At 46.6% G+C, this 23,235-nt stretch overlaps 1 protein-coding gene across 11 annotated transcripts in view; it reads left to right on the forward strand.

Annotated features, from left to right (window-relative positions):
• TENM4 (teneurin transmembrane protein 4) overlaps window positions 1–23,235 on the forward strand; it is a 1,513,375-nt gene that overhangs the window by 1,420,529 nt on the left and 69,611 nt on the right. For all 11 annotated transcript variants that reach the window (XM_081197251.1, XM_081197258.1, XM_081197259.1 and 8 more), the window contains 2 exons: window positions 3,617–3,833; window positions 20,294–20,413. In XM_081197251.1, the coding sequence (XP_081053377.1) occupies window positions 3,617–3,833; window positions 20,294–20,413 (337 nt within the window). The remainder of the gene's footprint in view (window positions 1–3,616; window positions 3,834–20,293; window positions 20,414–23,235) is intronic.

The following is a 23,235-nucleotide window of genomic DNA, read 5'->3' on the forward strand; positions in this document are numbered from 1 at the left end:
GGGACCAGGCAAGGATGCTGCAGAGGCAGTCTTGCACCTAATATTTCTTCCTGTCCATGTGCAGCTGAGGTTTCTTCCTCTCCTGCCCGCTCCTCTTTCCTTGTTTCCTTTATTCTGCTAGCATGACAAAGGACCTTTCCTCCTGCCCTGACATCTCTAGAGCTCTTAAAAACTCCCTGAAAGCGGATCCTCAGCTCCCCTTGACTTTTAATGGGTGTTGCAGGATTACGCTCCCTTTGGCTCAGGGAAATTTAGGAGCTGCGTGTGTTGGGCAGATACAGCCGCACACAACCTGTGCAGAAACACACACACACAAAACCAGGAAGGCTTAAAGCCTCAAAGAGAAAGAAGCATATAAACGGACCCTTGCTACTGTGTTCTTTCTTTTTAAAAAATAAAAATAAAAATGACGATCATAACAAAACCAACATTGTCAACATGACGTCTTTTGGCAAACAGCAAGGATTTAATAAATAATGATGCTCTCTCTTCCCACAATCGCTTATCTGGTTATTCTGGGTGTCGGGAGACCAAAGCCACATTTATAAACCTGAGCTGGTACAGTTCAGCGGTTACGAGACTGAGCTATTGACTAGGTAAGGTCCCTGCCTGAGTCTTCCCACAGCCCCCACGCCCTACCAATTTTGGGGCAGAAATACTTCCCAGAATTTACAGAACCACAACAGAACATCAGGCATTGAAAGCTTCCCAATACAGGGTACCTTCACACATCTACAGAAAGTCGTATCAGTATTATCCTCCACCAGGGCCAGGGCCTTCTCAGTGATGGCTCCGACATGGTGGAATGCTCTGTCCCATGAGACCAGGGCCCTGCAAGATTTAGCTTCCTTCCGCAGGGCCTGTAAGACAGAGCTATTCCACCTGGCTTTCCATTTGAACTTAGCCTGATCTTTTATTCCCCTTCCTTCCCTCCTTCTCCCCCTTTTTATGAAGATTACATGCTCTGGGATCCCACAGCTAATTCTCCCCTGGTCTCCTCGCTGGCCCAAATAGGACTAATTTAGCCAGCTAGCTCTGGTGATCATCTAGAATCGTAGAATCATAGAGTTGGAAGAGACCACAAGGGCCATCGAGTCCAACCCCCTGCCAAGCAGGAAACACCATCAGAGCACTCCTGACATATGGTTGTCAAGCCTCTGCTTAAAGACCTCCAAAGAAGGAGACTCCACCACACTCCTTGGCAGCAAATTCCACTGTCGAACAGCTCTTACTGTCAGGAAGTTCTTCCTAATGTTTAGGTGGAATCTTCTTTCTTGTAGAATGTTTATTGGATGGATTTCCCCCCTAAATTGATTTTTGAATTCTGAATTTATTGTTATTCACGTTTTATACTGTATTTTATGCTGTTTTTTGTTGCATCAATTAAGTGTTTTAAATTTGTTGTTAGCCGCCCTGAGCCCGGTTTTCTGAACTGGGAATGGCGGGGTATAAATAAAAATTATTTATTATTATTAGGAACTCAGGTATATCAGCTAGGCACCAAATGGCTTCTTAAACCAGGGTTGCAGTTGCCAAAATGGAATGTCTAGTTGCCATTTTGGCGGCTCTCAAGTCTTATTTCTCAAAGGATGGACTGACTGTGATTGATTCTCATTTAAAACATCTGGTTAGTTCAGATGACAACCTTGAGCTTTCCATGGTTCCAGTTGCAGATAGGTAGCCGTGTTGGTCTGCCATAGTCAAAATAAAAAAATTCATTCCAGTAGCACCTTAAAGACCAACTAAGTTAGTTCTTGGTATGAGCTTTCGTGTGCATGCACACTTCTTCAGATACACTGAAACAGAAGTTGCCAGATCCTTCTATATAGTGAGAAGGTGGTAAGAGTCGTCAACAGGCTCATCTCAGCTACCTGCCAATCTCCCATTCCCACCACCCTTCTGAGTAATACCCCTCCCCACCTTCTCACTATATAGAAGGATCTGGCAACTTCTGTTTCAGTGTATCTGAAGAAGTGTGCATGCACACGAAAGCTCATACCAAGAACTAACTTAGTTGGTCTTTAAGGTGCTACTGGAAGGAATTTTTTTATTTTAACCTTGAGCTTTGAGAACTTAAAGAAGAAAAGTCACTTGATCCAGGGCTGGTCCACATATACACTGGCCCATTCCGACCTCTTTTTCTTAATGGTGAACACAGACTATTCATAACCTAAGAATATTCTTCACAACTGGGAGCAGGGCAGTGGGGTTGGGGTAAGTGAAGACAGGCGACATCAGTTAACTACAACGTTGTTCACTGCTCCTGCTCAGGCTGCGCAGATAAAGCATTTCAGTTCCTGAAATTCATTCCAATTGTGCAGATAAAATATAACGGAGAGATGGGCTATTAGTGTGTGTGAAAACAGCCCAGATCCAAGTATCCTCATCTTCAGATAGTGGAGCTGTCAGGCGACATCCTGGCGCCCAGGCATCTTCACATGCTCGCAAGTGGTCAAAACGCTGGCTAATGTCGAGCGCTGGGTCGTACAATTATTTATCTCTTGGACATCTCAGGGGAGGGCGTTCCACAGGGCAGGCGCCACTACTGAGAAGGGAATCCTCATGCTGGCTGAGTGAGTTGCATGGATACTGTGCATAAACAGCAAAATAAAATAAAAGTAGCAGACGAGCAAAGAGGGAGAATCGGAGCTTAGAGGATCAGGAAAGGCCTGAATAAAAAGATGTGTTTTCAGGAGGGGAGTCTCACAAACCGAAGAGGGAAGGGCGCACCCTTCTGCTTTACTGGGGTCCAGTCTTGCCCTGAGTGCAGTGCTACCTTGGGTTAAGAACTTAATTTGTTCCGGAGGTCCGTTCTTAACCTGAAACTGTTCTTAACCTGAAGCACCACTTTAGCTAATGGGGCCTCCCGCTGCCGCCACGCAATTTCTGTTCTCATCCTGAAGCAAAGTTCTTAACCTGAGGTACTATTTCTGGGTTAGCGGAGTCTATAATGTGAAGTGTATGTAACCTGAAGTATACCTGAAGGAGCGTCTCCACCCCCATCATTCTGCCTGGACGCTGAGGTCCAGTGCCGAGGGCCTTCTGGCGGTTCCCTCATTGCGAGAAGCAAAGCTACAGGGAACCAGGAAGAGGGCCTTCTTGGTAGTGGCACCCTCCCTGTAGAACGCCCTCCCATCAGATGTCAAAGCGATAAACAACTACCTGACATTCAGAAGACATCTTAAGGCAGCCCTGTTCAGGGAATTTTTTAATGTGTGACATCTTAGTGTATTTTTGGTCTCTGTGGAAGCCGCCCAGAGTGGCTGGGGAAAGCCAGCCAGATGGGCGGGGTACAAATAAATTATTATTATTATTATTATTATTATTATTATTATTATTATTATTATTAACCCAAGGTACTATTTCTGGGTTAGCAGAGTCTGTAACCTGAAGCGTCTGTAACCTGAAGCGTCTGTAACCCGAGGTACCACTGTATTCTCTGTTTGTATATTGTTTTCTTGGACAAACAATTAACTTCACTGCTTGCCTCTGAGACTCTGTGCTGACCAGCAGCTGAACCAGCCCTGACACTATCGCTGCTCTTAATATCTCTCCCGCCACCTGCTTCTGCTTCCCCTATTGAGTGTGTATCTTTCCTTTTCTGCCCGACCCACAGATGGACTGATGGACTGTATGGATCCAGACTGCTGCCTTCAGTCCCTGTGCCATACCAACACCCTCTGCCTTGGCTCCCCGGACCCCCTGGATATCATACAGGAGACACAGCCCCCGGTGTCACAGCAGAACCTTTATTCGTTCTACGACCGGATCAAATTCCTGGTTGGCAAGGAGAGCACACACATCATTCCTGGGGAGAACCCTTTCAACGGAGGGTAAGTGCTTTCCTTTGCCCCACTCCCGACAAGGATCAAAAGTATTCTTGTGCCACAAGAAAGAGCCCTGCTGGAAGAGAGCAAAGGGCTGCTCTGTCCAGCATTCCTGCTTTCCTGGCTGACCAGCCAAATGCCACGATGGGAAGCCCATAAGCAAGACCAGAGTGTCACAACACTCTGTCCTTGGGATCATAGAATCATAGAGTTGGAAGGGGCTCTGAGGATCATCCATTCCAACCCCCTGCAAGGCAGAAATTGAAATTGAATATTGAAATACTTTATTGCCGCTTGTACAACTTAAAGGTAAAGGGACTCCTGACCATTAGGTCCAGTCGCGGATGGCTCTTGGGTTGCGTGGCTATTCGCTCCCCCCCACAGGTGGAATAAATGAAGACAACGGACACAGAGTTTTAGGTTAATGGGAGAAAATGGCCACATTACAGGAAAGAAGGGTATTGGCTTTAGGCATTGGCCCCTAACCGACTATCCGGTCTAACCGGGAAGGGTTAAACACCAACAGGGGGAGCCACCCGAGATGCATATCCCTAGGCGCTCCCCGAGGGGTTACCGCTCGGGGGCGTGCTTTAGGCCCTAGCCTCCATAGGTTTCGGACAAGGCGTCGCCCCTTGGAGTCCTTTAACGAACTACCCTTCAAGCATTGGGGGAGGTGATGGCGTTCCTCCCCCCCAACCTCATCTGCATGACAATACCCCGGCCAATGCCTACCGCCACCGAGCCGCAATCCGGCTCGCCGCCAATACCCTCAGACCTGTAACCAATCCCTAACGCCTTGAAAAATATCTGCCAACCAAATATCATTGCCAGCATCAGATAGATGCACGCCATCCCAGCGATAAAGCATTTCCTTATCAAACCGTATGCATGGGTGCTGAATGACCCGACCGCCCAATGCGGCCACTCTACGTGCCACCGTGCACTCCACAATCCTCCTAGCTTTATTCACAGCCACGGGTTTCTCTGCATCCCGCCAACATCGCCTTTCCAACAAAGATGACCAAATTATTGTAATGTTTTCATGGGATGCCCTCAACAATTCCAAATCATTGATAATGTTCCACATCAAGTCCACCCCTTTCCTATACGCCAAGTCGTTCTCGCCCAGCTGGATGACTACGGCGCTGGGTGGGCCCTCGGCAGCGATCTTCCTGGATACTGCTGGGAAAAACTCTTCCCAACGCATACCCCTCCTAGTGATCCAAGAAACTTTGACCCTGCTGGGTAGGCGTAGCTCAGCATCCCAGCCCCTTTGTTCGGCGCGCCGTTTTGCCCAATATACGATGCTGTGGCCGATAATCCACAGTCGAACCACCTCAGTACCTGAAAATGAGAGAATCGGAGAACCGGATCAGGAGGAGTGCAAGGGGGGGGGGAAATGAGGGGAATTCAGAAGGGCTTCCATATATAACCCCGGTATGCGTTAGATTTCCAACGCCCCATGTCCATCATTCTTTCAGCCGGTAAGCCCATATGGGCGGCGGTGGTCGCCGCCCCGATGCGAAAGGAGTGCGCGGCGTACTCCTCTTGGGGGAGCCCGATAGCAGCAATTGCTTTGCGCATGACCCTCGTGAACTGTTGTTTTGAGAGGGAGGAACCATCAGAATGTATGAAAAAGGGGCCACTAGATTGCTGCCAAGCGTGACGATTGTTTATTCAAAACTGACACGACCGCTAGATTGTCCGTCCAGAAACAGACCCTATGGTTTTTGAACTGGTCTTCCCATAAGTGAATTGCAACTACGATGGGAAAGAATTCTAAGAATGTCAAGTCACGTAGTATTGATTTACCTTGCCAGGAGGGAGGCCAGTGCTGGGCACACCACTGGCCCCTGAAGTAGACCCCAAAAACTAAGGACCCGGCCGCATCCGAATGTACTTGGAAATCAGACTGCAGCGCCAAACTATCCTGCCAAAGCGATATGCCGTTGAAACCATGTGGCCAGCATGACTAAGCCGCTTCTGGCGAACCAGAGCAGCGCACGGAAACACCGTTTACCTTCCCACCGGAGTGGTACCTATTTATCTACTTGCACTTTGACGTGCTTTTGAACTGCTAGGTTGGCAGGAGCAGGGACCGAGCAACGGGAGCTCACCCCTTCGCGGGGATTCGAACCGCCGACCTTATGATCGGAAAGCCCAAGAGGCTCAGTGGTTTAACCCACAGTGCCACCCGCGTCCCTTTGCCTTCATCCTGTAGGTAGGAGTTATTTTCTCAGGACAGCGACCCAGAGTTATCAATCTCCCAATCTCAGGGGAGTAAACAAGCTGTGATCTGCTCTCCGGTGCCAACACGAGCCTTGTAATAAGCAAGCCTGCATTGGGAAGATGATGTTGGAAATGTCATCCCACCACCATTCCAGCTGATGGTTGGAGAAAAAACATTTCCTGTGGCATTTCTGTCTCCCAGGAACTTCCTTTTAAGTGAACATCACTCCAGAGCCATACCTAATGATGTTGTGTTTGGGGCAGGGTGCTGCTGCTGCTGTTTTCTGTTTGGGTCTGTTTGCTCTTCCGACAGACAGGTAGGTTTTGTTACGCGTAGATCTGATGTCACGTTTAATGAGCTTTTCCAATTGGCAGCCCAATGACCTGCAAGGTTTCTTCTGCCTGCCTGTTGCAGTTCGCCTAATGTTCTCCCCGCAAAGAGGCTGTTCTAAATTCCTTCATAACCAGCTAGCTAGGAAACCTTCCTATATAAACGGATAGCGGTTTCAATTCTCCAGGCATTGGTAGCCAAAAATGTGCAATGTCCACACACCAGAAGTCGGCAAATACCTGCAGGCCCACAGTTCCCTGCCCCCTTGGTAGTGGCACCCTCCCTGTGGAACGCCCTCCCATTCAAAACTGGACTCTCCAGTGGACACCTGAAGAATTAAACTTCTTTCCTTCTGCAAGGTTGTTTCTGGAGCAAACAAGGAAGGGAATTGTGTTCCTTTCAACATAACCCTAGATCCACATACCGCTGTTTGTGACCAGTTCTTGAGCATCTATCGCGTCCAGACTTTGGAGGCCAGACACAGCGAAGCAGCCTGCACTTAGCACTTCCTGCAAGTGCTCTTTCCCCCCGTATTCATTTGTGACATGCAGGCGTCAAGCGTTTTGCCCTCTACTGCAATCTGACGACCTTTCGCCACTCCAGAGAGATTGAGAAGAGGGCTCTTGGGTGTCGCCCTGGGAAGCCGGCGACTCAATACCGCAAGCAGATCTCCCATGCCAATCTTTATGGTGACGGACAGCTAAAAATGGCTTAAAGGATACAAAGCAAACAGCAGGAGTAAGTGGCCGGGAAATCAATAAAGGGAATGATCTAGTGGCACGAGAGCACTTGTTATCTGTTCATCAAGATGATGCGGAGAGACGTCCTTTGCATTTGGAATCTGTCTCGGCGGCTCGATTTGCCATCATAAAATGCTCGGTTTCGGTATGGGTGCTCATTCTGAGTTTTGTCATTTGCTTCACAACCCCCCCCCCACTGCCCCCCAAACCTCACCCTCTTGCCGCCCATGAATAATGCAGCACGGCACAGATATTTTGAAGAAGGCGAGGCCTTTACATTTTACACATCGGGCTAATTCGTCACTGTCCTTTTTATATCTCTTGCTTCTCTCTTTACCCTGCACTCTTCTGTCTCTATAGCGGCGTTGAGGCGGCTTGTCGGCACTGCTTGTTTGCTAGAAAGCCAGAGTGTAATTCCGTGATCAGTTCAGCCCAACAGGAACTGTCTTCGGCCATTGGTTTACCTGTATTGTATGCTCCAACTTGCGAGGCAGATAGGGGGGCCGGTGTTAAGTGTGTGTGTGTGTGTGTGTGTGTGTGTGTGATGCCTCTCTAGCATCAGACAGCAAAGAGAAAGAGAACAAAGGACAATAGTCCCACTTCACTGAACACCGTAACACAAACATCCTGTCTCCATCACTTCCCACTCTGTGGAGTCCAAACAGAAACTGTCATGTGAAAGACAACAATCCCATGACTGCAGTCATGGAGCAGGAATTGTCCTTTGTTCTTTTTCTCTTTGCTGCCTGATGCTGGAGAGAGAGGGAGCCATGTTGCAGTGCTCCATATGTGTTTATATGTAAATAAAGTAGATTAGCCAAAATGCTGAGTTGCTGAGGTCTGTCACGCGCAAGTTGCGCAAACTCTGAGGATCCCTAAGTGTGCCGGTGTCGGTTGGCCTCGGTCGCTGTGATGTTCGGGCAAAAGAAAGCTTATGAAGCTCCCGAATGATCGACCAGGAGGGAGGGAACATGCCAGTCGGGCATGTGTCTCTATCAGGGTCCTACTCGAGTGTGGGCTGAACTCCTGACACTCATATCCTGCTTACTAGTTTCCCACAGACATTTGTTTGGCCACTGTGACAGTAGATTGATTCTGGCCTGATCCAGTAGGCTCTTATTATGTTCTTAGCACACATGAGTCCCAGCCATGACCGAACTTGGCAGCTTAAATAACATTTCAGCCTCTTCCTCTCGTCGGCCTCAGAACAAGGATGACATCTGTGTCTTTTAAGCCAAGGAACACACAAGGCTTTTGCCTGTCTATTTTATTACTTCCCAGTGATTTTCCAGCTTTCCCTCCATTGCTTTCTGCCTAATTGAATCCCTTAACAACTAGAGATCACGTTTTTCCCAGAAACCTAGGAGCATTCAGGAGGAACCAGAACAGCTTGTTTTACTTAACGTCTCGTCACCCAAAGTTGAGCCCTCTCAGTTTGATACCCCCTTTTCCTGAGCCGCAGGAAGCTCAGGGCGGCCTGAGTAAGATCAGTTTCCTTTGGACGGGAAAGAACTCCAGACTGAAGGACATGAAGAACTCGTCGATCACAAATTACCAATTTGAGATGGAATGGTGGGGACGTCAATAATTGGCAGAATCAGAGCAGGCAGCAAAGTCTAAGGCATTTGGGGTATTCCAGGAGGAGACATCACCTTGCCAGCAAAGGTCCGTATAGTTAAAGCCATGGTTTTCCCAGTAGTGATGTATGGAAGTGAGAGCTGGACCATAAAGAAGGCTGATCGCAGAAGAATGGATGCTTTTGAATTCTGGTGCTGGAGGAGACTCTTGAGAGTCCCATGGACTGCGAGAAGATCCAACCGATCCATTCTGAAGGAAATCAGCCCTGAGTGCTCACTGGAAGGACAGATCCTGAAGCTGAGACTCCAATACTTTGGCCACCTCATGAGAAGAGAAGACTCCCTGGAAAAGCCCCTGATGTTGGGAAAGATGGAGGGCACAAGGAGAAGGGGACGACAGAGGACGAGATGGTTGGACAGTGTTCTCGAAGCTACAAACATGAGTCTGACCAAACTGCGGGAGGCAGTGGAAGACAGGAGTGCCTGGCGTGCTCTGGTCCATGGGGTCACGAAGAGTCGGACACGACTAAACAACTAAACAACAAAGGACGAATGAGCTCCTGGTCCCAAGGAACTGCATGCAACCTAAAATTAGAATCTGATTTTATAGTCATAATAAGATTACTGGGCCAAGGTACTCATATACTATTAATATATAACCCCTTATATAGGACCAGCTTACATATGAGATCACATTGCCCAAAATGTGCCCATTCAACCACTTCCTTCTGCAGAACTGGCATTTCCACAAGTGCCACATAATACCTGTTTGTAAGAACTCAATCATTTCATGCGGCAGGTCCTACACTTTGGAACTCCCTTCCTATTGACATCAAGCAAGCGCCTTCACTGTATTCTTTTTGGCACTTGCTAAAACATTTGTGTTTAGAGAAGCCTACCCAAGTGCTTAGGAAGTTGGCGTGAATTTTAACCGAGAACCATAGAATCACGGAATTGTAGAGTTGCAAGGGACCCCAAGGGTCATCTAGTCCAACCCCCTGCAATGCAGGGATCTCAGCTATAGCATCCATGACAGATGGCCATCCAACCTCTGCTTAAAAACCTCCAAGGAAGGAACGCCCACAACCTTCCTTTCCATGGTCTAAGAGCTCTTAATGTCAGAAAGCTCTCCCTGATGTTGAGTCGGAATCTGCTTTCTTGTAGCTTGAAGCCATGAGTTCGAGTCCCACCCTCCAAAGCAGAAGAAAACAAGCTTGCCCCATCTTCCACGTGATAGCCCTTGAGCTATTTGAAGATGGATATCATCTCTCCTCTTGGTCTCCTCTTTCACAGGCTGTTTTAGTATTTTAACTTTAACAAGTATTGCTGCAATTCCCTCCCCCCCCTCCCGTGTTTTATTGTTTTGCAGGCTGCTTTGGAGGGTGTGTGAGTTTTGTGGTTTTTTACCAATCAAGCGCTATGTGGCGCTACCTTTGAAGGTGACCCGGAAACTACAACTAATCCAGAATGCGGCAGCTAAACTGGTGACTGGGAGCGGCCGCCAAGACCACATAACACCGGTCTTGAAAGGCCTACATTGGCTCCCAGTACGTTTCTGAGCACAATTCAAAGTGTTGGTGTTGACCTTGAAAGCCCTAAACCTGAAGAAGCGTCTCCACCCCCATCGTTCAGCCCAGACACTGAGGCCCAACTCCGAGGGCCTTCTGGCGGTTCCCTCACTGCTAGAAGCCAAGTTACAGGCAGAGGACCTTCTCGGTAGTGGCACCCGCCCTGTGGAACGCCATCCTACCAGATGTCAAAGAGAAAAACAACTACCAGACTTTTAGAAGACACATGAAGGCAGCCCTGTTTAGGGAAGCTTTTAATGTTTAATAGACTATTGTATTTTAATATTCTGTTGGAAGCCGCCCAGAGTGGCTGGGGAAACCCAGCCAGATGGGCGGGGTATAAATAAATTGTTGTTGTTGTTGTTGTTGTTGTTGTTGTTTTGTGAAATGAAATAAATAAATAAAACCCAGCTCCTGGGGAAAGCTAGGTTAATCCAAACCCACTGTGTTTGCTGGGACATTTAAGTTTTACCACTTTATTTTGTTTTGCAACTATTCCTGGTTTCATAGAACAGTTCTGACCAATAGTTATAAAACAGGCAGTATTGCAGCACTGTAGAAGCGAGAGAGAGAGAGAGAGAGAGAGAGAGAGTAGGGGAAAATGCCTCCCTTGCCTGTCGGTCTGATTGACAGCCAGCCAGCAGCACCTGTCCATTTCTTTCTCTTCCCTGTGTTGAAACTTCCTTAATCACTGGCAGTCTCTTGAGGTGGTGGGGAAAGTATCAAAAATAGCACCCTTCCGTCTCCTTGATCTGCGTTCTTCCTTCAGTTGTCAAAAGCCCCACCGTTACTAAGACAAGAAGGAGAGATTTGGGATTTGTGACAGTCGGCTGTAGCCGGTGGAAGAGTGATAACTCCCATCATTTGTGAAAGTGGTAGCTGCTCTCCTAACTCCTCCCTGTCTCCATCACTTCTGCTGTCAATGCTAATTCCAGAGGGTCATGGGGTCGGGCGTTTGCTGACACCCCAAGATTGACAAAGGGCCCACAATCTGATCAGCTCTTAATTCTTGATTGAGCCTCCGAAGAAAGCCAGGGCCAGCGTGAGAGAGTTATCCCTTTTTTTGCACACCTCCAATCTTCTCCAGGTTGTTCGTTAATTCGTTCAAAGGTTTTTTGTGCCTCCTTTCAGAACAAATATTCTCTCTGGGCAACTTACAAGCTGCAATGATATAGTGTAATTAAAAACAAATTGCTAACAAAATGTCAGAAAGCCAGTGAGCAGTGAATGCAAATTGGGTATCGCTTAAAACGTTTGTCAACTCGGCATAAATATAATTCTGGAATCCAATAACCAACAGTCTAAACCCTGTGATCTAAAATAAAACAAGCCCAATGACCTTGATAGCGTAATCTTGGGCAAAAGCCCAAGGGAACAACTGATAAAATCATCACAGCTTCTTGAAGGTTGCTGCAGACAGGACCAATCCTTTGCGAGGGATTATTACAAACTAGGGGCAACCAATAAAAAGACCCTGTTGTCATGGCTCTGGACCAGAAATCTTCAAATGGAGAGGAGATGAATCACCTGGCCAGTCCTTCTCATGGGAAACTGCTAGAGCCTACATCCCATGCCCTGAACCCTGAGACATCTCTGCCACTGGACACCAGTGACTGGACCACAAGCTCCATGAAGGATATGGAGAGATCTGGGGAGCTTATTCCAAAGCAATCCCCACAATCTGAAACCCCACTGCCTAGAAAAAGGCTGGAATTGGCTTCCATCTCAACGACCTAAGGCTCTTCCAACAGCTCCATGATATTGTTGAAGGCGCTGGCCATGGTCCTGAACTGATACCTTGCTCCTCATCCACAGTTCTAACCTCATCTTCCATCTGTTCCCTGGCCTACTTATCTCCACCTTGCTTGGACATCACCTTGCCTTGGTGGTGGCATCACCATGGATCAGGACCCCTGGTCTGGTGCCCACCAATCTAAGCAACCTGAACGTTGAATCAAGAGGCAAGGTCTCCAGAGCCAGTCTCAGGGTAAGGTAAAGGGACCCCTGACCATTAGGTCCAGTCGTGACCGACTCTGGGGTTGCGGCACTCATCTTGTTTTCTTGGCCGAGGGAGCTGGCGTACAGCTTCCGGGTCATGTGGCCAGCATGACTAAGCTGCTTCTGGTGAGCCAGAGCAGTGCACAGAAATGCCGTTTACCTTCCTGCTGGAGCGGTACCTATTTATCTACTTGCACTTTGACGTGCTTTCAAACTGCTAGGTTGGCAAGAGCAGGGACCGAGCAAGGGGAGCTCACCCCGTCATGGGGATTCGAACCTCCGACCTTCTGATCGGCAAGCCCTAGGCTCTGTGGTTTAACCCACAGCACTACCTGCGTCCCCTCAGAGTAAAGGTTGATCCATATTGCAAATCGTGGTAGTAGAATGATCCTGGTGTTGTTTGTTTTTTGCAAAATACCCGTGCTGTTGTCATTTTTAATTCCAGTTTGGTTACACATTTTGTCACTCTTCTTCTTTTCCTCCATCTTGCACTTCCTCAGCAAATGGCTGCCTGGGACCTGTCACCTGTCAATGTCACTTGATGAAACCCTAAGGCAGCTTCTGGGTCTTGCGCCGAGGCTTGCGGTCCCCACACTCAGCCTGACAGTCGCTGCCTGGCGCTGTGTTTGTTGCCGGGCTTCTCTACTGAGCTTAATTGCTTGTTTTGTCTCCCGACTGCCAGCTCCTTCTAAGAACTCCCTTGCAGACGTACACAGGTGGCGTAATAAGCATTTCTGGATGGCTACTTTTTGCATTTCCGGCTTCCCTTGCCAGCAATCTCCTGTAATGTCTTTTAAATTCTTATTTAACACTTGGGAAGGGGGAGCAAACAAACACCGAAACAAACTCTTGAAAACTATTTAGGCCTTGTGCGCGTATACCTTTCTCCCTCCGCTCCTGTAGTTATAATGCTTTTAAGCAGCTGTGAGCCAACGGTGGAGTTAATTTCTGCCAGTGGCGCAGTCAAGAATGGTGCCAATTATGAGCAGCAGTTGGATCGAGCAACTGGAGCTCACACCTAAACCTGTTATAACTGGGTATGTACGACCATGAGGCTAATTCAGGATCAGGCCAGTGTCTCGTCTGGTCCAGCATTCATTCATTCATTCATTCATTCATTCATTCATTCATTCATTTACTGCCCTTCATCATAAGATCCAGGGCAGTTCACAGAATAAAATACTTGATAGGTAAAGGTAAAGGGACCCCTGACCATTAGGTCCAGTCGTGGCCAACTCTGGGGTTGCGGTGCTCATCTCGCTTTATTGGCTGAGGGAGCCGGCGTACAGCTTCCGGGTCATGTGGCCAGCATGACTAAGCTGCTTCTGGCGAACCAGAGCAGTGCACGGAAACACCGTTTACCTTCCCGCTGGAGCGGTACCTATTTATCTACTTGCACTTTGATGTGTTTTCGAACTGCTAGGTTGGCAGGAGCTGGGACCGAGCAACGGGCGCTCACCCCGTTGCGGGCATTTGAACCGCCAACCTTCTAATCGGCAAGTTCTAGGCTCTGTGGTTTAACCCACAGCGCCACCCGCGTCCCATAAATACAAGTAAATCAGTAAAACAAAACTGCAAAACAATATCCCTGCTCTTTCCCACAAGCACATTTTAAAAGGGCATTGAATGTTAATCAGCTAAAGGCTTGGTTGAAGAGGAACGTTTTTGCCTGGCATCTAAAGGTGTGCAATGAAGGTGCTAGGTGAGCCTCCCTGGGGGAAGAAGAGGAGGAGGAGGAGGAGGAGGAGTTTAGATTTGATATCCTGCTTTATCACTACCCTAAGGAGTCTCAAAGCGGCTAACATTCTCCTTTCCCTTCCTCCCCCACAACAAACACTCTATGAGGTGAGTGGGGCTGAGAGACTTCAAAGAAGTGTGACTGGCCCAAGGTCACCCAGCAGCTGCATGTGGTGGAACAGGGAATTGAACCCAGTCCACCAGATTACGAGACTACCACACTTAACCACTACCCGCAAATGGGGAGCCCCTGCAGAAAAGGCCCCGTTCTCGTGTTGCCAACCTCCGGGTCTCTTGTGGAAGAGGCACACAAAGAAGGGCCACAGAGGATGATCTCAGGTTCATATGAAGAGAGGCAGTCCTTGAGGTATTGCAGTCCTGAGCCGTTTAAGGCTTTATAGGTGGGAACCAGCACTTTGGATTGGGCCCAGAAACTAATTGGCAGCAAGTCAGGCCAGGATTGGTGTAACTGTCTTCTCCCAGTGAGTAACGTGGCTGCCAAATTCTACAGCAGCTGAAGTTTCCGAACCATCTTCAGATGCAGCCCTATGGAGAACGCATTGCAGTAATCCAACCTAGAGGTTACCAGAGCAAAGACAAAAAGTTAGGCTATCCCTGTCCAGATGGGGTACCAGCTTAAGCTGATGGAAGGCACTCAGAGCCCCCAAGTCCACTTGAGCCTCAAGCGACAGCAGAGGATCCTGGAGTACCCCCAAGCTACGTACCTGTCCTCGCAGTGGCCACCCAAAGGCATGCAGCAAACCCACAAGGAGGACCCTCTTCCCCTGGGCTTTCCAGCAAAACACCTCCGGCCAGGGATGCAGAGCATAAGCATCATGGCCCATAGACAACATCAGTATGGCCTGAAGGCATTATGAGTCCAGCACTTCACTCAAGCTTTGGGTCTGGTCCATGTCTTGACCAGTCACATAACACACCACCTTGGTTTTCTTGACAGAATACAATCAGGATGCTGTTGTTGTTGTTTAGTTGTTTAGTCGTGGTCAACTCTTCGGGACCCCATGGACCAGAGCACGCCAGGCACTCCTGACTTCCACTGCCTCCCGCAGTTTCGTCAAACTCATGCTGGTAGCTTCGAGAACACTGTCCAACCATCTCGTCCTCTGTCGTCCCCTTCTCCTTGTGCCCCCCCATCTTTCCCAGCATCAGGGTCTTTTCCAGGAAGTCTTCTCTTCTCATGAGGTGGCCAAAGTATTGGAGCCTCAGCTTCAGGATCTGTCCTTCCAATGAGCACTCAGGGCTGATTTCCTTCAGAATGGAGGGGTTTGATCTTCTTGCAGACCATGGGACTCTCCAGAGTCTCCTCCAGCACCATAATTCAAAAGCATCAATTCTTTGGCGATCAGCCTTCTTGATGGTCCAGCTCTCACTTCCACACATCATTACTGGGGAAACCATAGCTTTAACTATACAGACAGTCAGGATATAAAAGGTAAAAGGTAAAGGACCCCTGGACGGTTAAGTCCTGTCAAAGATGACTATGGGGTTGCAGTGCTCATCTCGCTTTCAGGCCGAGGGAGCTGGTGTCATGTGGGTCATGTGGCCAGCATGACTAAACCACTTCTGGCGCAACAAAACACCATGACGGAAACCAGAGCGCACGGAAACACCGTTTACCTTCCCGCTGCAGCAGTACCTATTTATCTACTTGCACTGGCGTGCTTTCGAACTGCTAGGTTGGCAGGAGCTGGGACAGAGCAACAGGAGCTCACCCTGTTGCAGGCATTCGAACCACCAACCTGGGATCGGCAAGGCCAAGAGACTCAGTGGGTTAGACCACAGCCCCACCCGCACCCCAGATAAAATGTAAGAGAAAACCACTCAAATAAATAAAAACAACCAGACAAGGAGGAAAGGAAGACTCTTGGATGGCAAGATCAATTTGTATGTTTATTCATAATTTTAGGAAACAGTGAGTCCTTAAGTGACTGTGGAGCCCAATTCTGGAGCCACACGTCCTTCCACAGTGGGGACATAGGTTCCTTGGCGGGAGTTGATCACAGTGAGGGTTTGCCAAGCGTGCCTTCCTCTTAGCACACTTCTCCTTTTCGCCATGAGTTCAACCGTCTTCAAAGCCCATGACACCTTTGGTAAAGGCTGTTCTCCAATTGCAGCGCTCGCAGGCCAGTGTTTCCCAGTTGCTGGTGTTTATATAGCATTTTACATATTACACTTGCATTTAAACATGGGCAACCCTTTCACAGGAAAAGGGAAAGTGTGGTGCTTATGGGATTGAGTGTCACTTCAGGGACTTTTCCCTTCTTGTCTTTCTGTTATTTCCTAGACAACAAGGTGAATTAATGTTTAGGAGTGATTGCATGAGACATGTTGCAGAATGCAGTACGCTTTATTTCCTTGGCTGTGTATAGACCATGAACCCCAGCACTGCCTTTGCTCTGAGTAGAACTTTCCCATTGCACCTAAAGGAAAACAGAAACATTAACTTTAATCTCCCGGTGAATTATGCATTACTTAATAATATGACAGGCTGAAATTACTGCATGCCTAAATTGCCATCTGCTTTCTTGAAATCCAGTGATGAATTATCATTCCCAAAATATTAAGAAACCCCAAAAGGTCATTTAAACAAAACAAAAAAAAAACAAGTGGAGAAGGCCCCTTTGGGAAGGACTAATTAAAAATGCTGACTAAATAGCTGTTTTCAGTGAAAAGAGAGCATCAAAACAATTTCCAAAATAACTTTAAAAGGCAAGCAAATTCATAAGAGGAAATATGTTAATAATTCATCGGATCGCTGAGGCTTCGGCTATTGGGGGGGGGTGGAAATAAGTGTTGCTAAATTACCCAATATGCATTCCATATTGGCAAGGCAAGACTGATTGAAAGAGATCTCCTCCTATTAACAGGAGAGGTAATTTTATGTACATACATCGAGAGACTTCCCTGGGCAGAGCACAGAGAGGGAGAGGGTCTTTTGCAGTACCAGTTAGCTTGTTTGCAGTGTAATTGCATTTAGACCAAGGTCTTCTGAAGGAAACGACTGACTAAATTAGCATTAACCATGTTCCTGTGGGGCTCGGTGCATTGTGGGAGAGGCAGTCTCGCCTCCAGAAAGGACGTGTTGACCCAGTAGAGGCCAGGTGCTGACAAGGCACGGCGTTAATTGCTTTTCCCAAATGGGGTAACTTTTATCACTTGGGGGAAATAGAAAAAAAGGGGGGGAGAAATCTTATCAGGCAAAGTGTAGAACTTAAACCTCTTCTTCATTTTTCACCCACCCATCCTTCCTTGGGCTCCCTTCAGCCAAGTGCAGCCGGCCCGTGGACGGTCTGGGAATCAGCATGTTTTTACATGAGTAGAATGTGCCCTTTTATTTAAAATGCATCTCTGGGTTATTTGTGGGGCCTGCCTGGTGTTTTTACATGAGTAGAATGTGTGCTTTTATTTAAAATGCATCTCTGGGTTATTTGTGGGGCATAGGAATTTGTTCCATTTCCCCCAAAAAATATAGTCTGGCCCCCCACAAGGTCTGAGGGACAGTGGACCGTCCCCCTGCTGAAAAAGTTTGCTGATCCCTGGACTAGACAACCCACGGGATCCCTTCCAGCTCTACAAATCTGTGATTCTGTGCTGGTGCAGGGAGTTTATAATGTGTTCCTCCACCTTGGGACTGGAACAGTGCTACTCTCACTATCACCTCAAGGTTCTGCCACCAGCCAAGCCTCAGCTGGGAATAGTCTTCCCAGAGGTTCAAAAACCTCAAAGCCTTCATATATGTCTTTGTGTGGAAATACCCCAAACTCAGCAGCCTCTTACCTTATTTCTCACGCCAGCTCCATAAGCCAGTGTGTCTCCGAAAGTGCCTCAAGTTATGGTTTTATTCTGACTTCAACACATATTATTATTATTAGGCTGAGTGTGTATCCCTCCAGCTAAACTCACATCCAGTCATGTAAATCAATCTTCTACTGTATTAGTTACTTGAACAGCAAACAAACTTAAGACATGCAGATGATGAAAAATAGCTGGCTTGCGGTAGAAGGAGGATAAATGTGTGGTTGAATCTGAGGCCCCTTCTGCAACCACACAAGGGGTATCAGACCACTTTATAAACAGTCATGGCATCTCCCCAAATAATTCTGGGAACTGTAGGTCAATAAGGATGCTGAGAGTTGTTGAGAGCCCTATTCCCCTCCCACATCTACAATTCCCAGAGTGTTTTAACAATCGATGCCTCTTACTAGAGGAGAGCAGAGGACTCTCTAACAAACTACAGTTCCCAGAATTCTCTGGGGGAAGCGACAATGGTTTAAAGTGATCTGTCGTCCCTTAAAATGTATTGTGTGCAGATGGGGCCTGAGATAAAAGAGGCAGATGAGATGAAAAGCCAACAGCAAGGCTGCCATCCTCTAGGCTGCAACTCAGATGGGGAGAGAACAAGATCAGAGAGAGGCTTTTCTTCAGAGGAGGAGAACTGGTCTGAGCGAGATTAGATGTTTTAGGAATAACCAGTAGCAGAGATCAAGCTTTAATCAGCTGCTAACAGATCTGCAATGGGGAAATCAAAGCAGTTCTAAATGCAGAGACTAGGGAGCAAGTGGGGAAAAATAGAGTAATGCCCAGTTGAGACTGAAGAAGCATGGTTACCAGATTTCTCGGAGATCATCCCTTCTCACATCAAGAATCCCTCAGCTCAACAAGCCAATCTGAGAAGGAAGGAAGGAAGGAAGGAAGGAAGGAAGGAAGGAAGGAAGGAAGGAAGGAAGGAAGGACTATTCCCTGCTCCTGCCACCCCTTTTAGTTCAGAGAAAATTTGAGTATTTCTCCCTAGTGTTCTCTGCTGGAAGAGCTCTTCTGGATTAAGCTAAAAGCTCATGTAACCAAGCATCCCGTTGTCACAGTGGCCAACCATGTGGCCATAACAGGAAGCAGGTGAGCAGGATCTGAGTGCCACAGCGCTCTCCACATCTGCAATTCCCAGCAGCTTCCATACAGAGGTGCACAGCCTCCAACAGTGGGCACAGCCACCATCACGTGGCAGGAAGTAGTACCCCATTGCTCTCCCAGAAACGGCACCAGAGCTAGGGCTAGGCAACACCTCAGCAGCTTTCAGTTCTGTGTCTTAAGGGTGCAAAGGGCCTTGCGCCTTACAGGACAAGCTTTGCTTCCAGCGAATATGCAGAGATCCCTAGAAATCTGCCAGCAATTGTTTGGTATCTTCCATGCATCACTTGTTAGCATCTGTCTGTCTCGGGAGGATTCATAAGATGCATCCTTCGCCACACACCCATACGCAAACAGAGGTTGCAGTAGCAAAAGCACAGAGCCGACTGCATAAACTGGGGCTTTGTACTGAAGATTTAGTGCAAATTCGTAAGACTTCGAAGGTTTGGTGTAAGTTCTATTTCCAAATGTACCGTATTACACACATATAATATTTTTTTATTGTCAAGTTCTTTGCAGTTTTAATACATGTCTATTTTTTTATTGTACCACGAAATTTCAAATTGTTGAAAGCCTCCAGGGGCGGCCACTGGGAGGACAGAATTAAGAAAAAAATGTTTAAAAATATTTTTATCCAGCTCTACATTGAACATTTGCATTCGTATATAGATCATATACAAATAGGATTCTCTGAATCCCAGACTTTCCTCCACGCCTCCATGGGTTCCATAGTTATTCTTTTTCAACTGCATCATACAATGTTCTCCATTTTTCCTTAATAGTCAATTGTTACCATAGTGTTGTTAAAATCCTGTCAGTGTTTTTTATCGTTTACAGTGTTCTTCTAAATAAGTTATAAATTTTTCCCATTTTTTATTAAATTTATTGTCTGATCTTCCCAGTCATTTTTGCCATTTCTGCATAGTCCATCATCATTATTAACCATTGTTCTCTGGTAGGGACGTTGTCTTCCTTCCATCTCTGGGCTAGAAGTATCCTAGCAGCTGTCGTTGTGTACATAAACGGTCTTTTCTGCTCCTTCGTTATTTCTGGACCTAAAATATCTAATAAAAAGGCTTCTGGATTTTTTTCACAAAAGTTACTTTAAACATTTTTTTCAACTCATTATGAATCATTTCCCAATATGCTTTTGTTATCTTGCACGCCCACCACATGTGGCAGAATGTGCCTCCTTTTTCTTTACACTTCCAACAAATATTTGTAGCTCTTCTATACATTTTTGCTAATTTAGTAGGAGTTAGGTACCAACGGTACATCATTTTCATATGGTTTTCCTTCAACATACAGCAGAGGACAGGATTAAAAATTAAGCTTGTGGCGCTTTCTCTTCTCCCTGCAGCCACCCTTGTGTGATTCGTGGGCAGGTGATGACATCGGACGGGACCCCACTCGTTGGCGTGAATATCAGCTTTGTCAACAACCCTCTTTTCGGCTACACTATCAGCAGGCAGGATGGCAGGTACGTATGTGAGCCCCTTTCTGCCTTTTCGTTGTGTGAAATGCAAGGCTGGCTTCAAAGCAGAGGCTTGGCTGTGAATTATTATTATTATTATTATTATTATTATTATTATTATTATTATTATTATTATTATTAAATATTTTATTAAGTTTTATCAGTGAGGAAATTCAGAAAATACAAAAACAGAAAAATACAAAGTTACAAAAATACAAACATTAAACACAAAAAAGAAAAGAAAAAAAGAAAAAGAAACACATAGAAAAAAGAAAAAGAAAACTCCCTCTTTTTTAATTTCTCATCTTTAGTTAACTTATTTTCCTGACTTCCTCACGCCTCCCTTTTTTGTATCCCTTTTTTAAAAAATTGGTTCAGCAAATTCATATCCAATTAGTTTATCTATTATCAATCCCATCTTACATTTTACCTTGTTGCTAGAACCCCTTCAATTCATTTCAACATCATCAGCATTCAAAAATTTTGCAGTGTTTCTGTAAATAAGTTTTAAATTTCCTCCAATCTTCTTCCACCAACTCTTCTCCCTGGTCTCGGATTCTGCCAGTCATTTCCACCATCTCCATATAGTCTATTAATTGCGTTTGCCATTCTTCCAGAGTGGGGTGAAGAATTATTATTATTATTTATTTATTTATTTATTTATTTATTTATTTATTTATTTATTTATACCCTGCCCATCTGGCTGGGTTTCCCAAGCCACTCAGCTTGTCTTGCAGATTCCTTTCGTTCCTTGCTGGGTGTGGACTGGCAGTAATAAATAAGCAGGCTGTGAATTAGGTGGGGAAGTTAGAACCTTCCAACTTCTAAGGAAAGCTGCTACTCCCGATACTACCTTTGAAGGTGACCTGGAAACTACAACTAATCCAGAAAGCGGCAGCTAGACTGGTGACTGGAAGCGGCTGTAAGACCATATGACACTGGTCCTGAAATACCTGCATTGGCTCTCAGTACATTTCCGGGCATAATTCAAAGTGTTGGTGCTGACCTTGAAAGCCCTAAACGGCCTTGGCTCAGTAGACCTGAAGGAGCGTCTCCACCCCCATCGTTCTACCCGGACACTGAGGTCCAGTGCCGAGGGCCTTCTGGCGGTTCCCTCACTGTGAGAAATGAAGCTACAGGGAACCAGCATCCTCTAAGCATCTCAGGTGCATGTTGCATTGAAACATTGGAAACCTCAGTGGAGTTGCGGCTGTTTTCCAGTGCTGTGGCTGAGTCCTAGCCATGCCAGGAGAATATAGGAGCGGGGCATTCCAAGGGCACTGGGGAGAGCTAAGGCTGTGTGCATTTCCACCTCAGTGGAAAAGTTTGCAGGCCCAAGCTGTAAAACCCGCTCTTCTTTTTTCAACAACAAAATTCTCGCTTTGAGCCATTGACTAGGTAGGACTGCAGACCACACGCTTCTGAAAGAGCTTTCGTAAAGGCCAGGGCATCATCGGTGGCCCTTGTCAGAGAGAACACTTTGATGCTTCTTGATAGGAGGCGAGTTTTGCTGCCGGTTTTCGTTTTGATTCCGCTGGCTTGGGTCTTATCTCTCTTTCTCTTTCCTTCATCGCTTCTTGGCCTCATCAAGGTAACTTCAAGGCGAAGGCAGGAGCTGATGAGTAGCTGCATCTCCAGCAACAACAATGTCGCCTCTGTGTTTTCCTCGCCTGCTTGAGATCGATTCCTTCCCTTTCCCCCCCCCCCCCAGTTTCACGGTTGTGCCAAAAGGAAGCACAGTTCTAAAGCTCATTAGAGTTCACTGTTCCTAGCAACTCCCCTTGCCAGTGAGGCAAAGAAGAGATGTTTTCATTTATAAACGACCCTTCTTTTTCCAGCCGCTTGTTGAACTCCTTTTTATTTTTAGTATTTAAAAGGAAAACAACCCCAGTCCTTTTTGTAGTCTCCCCCCCCCCATTTCATACTCAGCCCCAGGCTGCTTTCTAGGCTTTGCCAAATGCTAACTAGCTGTTAAAAATGCCCTCATCAAGACTTAAATGCTCTTCATTTCGCTGGCAAGCAACAAATGAAGGCTTTTAAAAGCGAACGGCCAGAGTTTTTGATGTCTCTATTTGAATTGCAGAATAAACATCTCACTTCGTTTATATCTATAAATAAAGAGGTTTTTAAAAATGGAAGCATTTTATTATCACTTCATGGCAAAAAAAAAAATCTGTCCTCTCTAAAGCACACATTTGGGATGATTCCAGGTTTTGTCTCCAGGGCTGTACACACTAACCCATTCAAAGCACAAAAGTGTGGGTTTCCCCCAATGTGGAACTGTTTAGGCCTATCCTTACTATACTATTTGCATTCTAGACTGCCGTCAACGGAGGATGGGTGTAGTTATTTTATTGTCCTCTTCATGGGTTATCCTGCACTTGCCCCAGGTGCATAAAGAAAGAAGTGGAGGTTGCAATCTTTATTTTTACTGATATTTTATTAGAATAATTTCATTTATAAAAAGACCAAGTGAGAAAAGATATAAAAAAGTGAGTGAGATTGGAAAAAAGGGGGTAAATGGTTTTACATAACCATATTAATATGTTGTTGTTTAGTCGTGTCCGCCTCTTCGTGACCCCCTGGACCAGAGCACGCCAGGCACTCCTGTCTTCCACTGCCTCCCACAGTTTGGTCAAACTCATGCTGGTAGCTTCGAGAACACTATCCAACCATCTCGTCCTCTGTCGTCTCCTTCTCCTTGTGCCCTCCATCTTTCCCAGCATCAGGGTCTTTTCCAGGGAGTCTTCTCTTCTCATGAGGTGGCCAAAGTATTGGAGCCTCAGCTTCAGGATCTGTCCTTCCAGTGAGCACTCAGGACTGATTTC

This window comes from Podarcis bocagei, assembly GCF_964188305.1.
Source record: "Podarcis bocagei genome assembly, chromosome: 6".
NCBI lineage: Eukaryota > Metazoa > Chordata > Lepidosauria > Squamata > Lacertidae > Podarcis > Podarcis bocagei.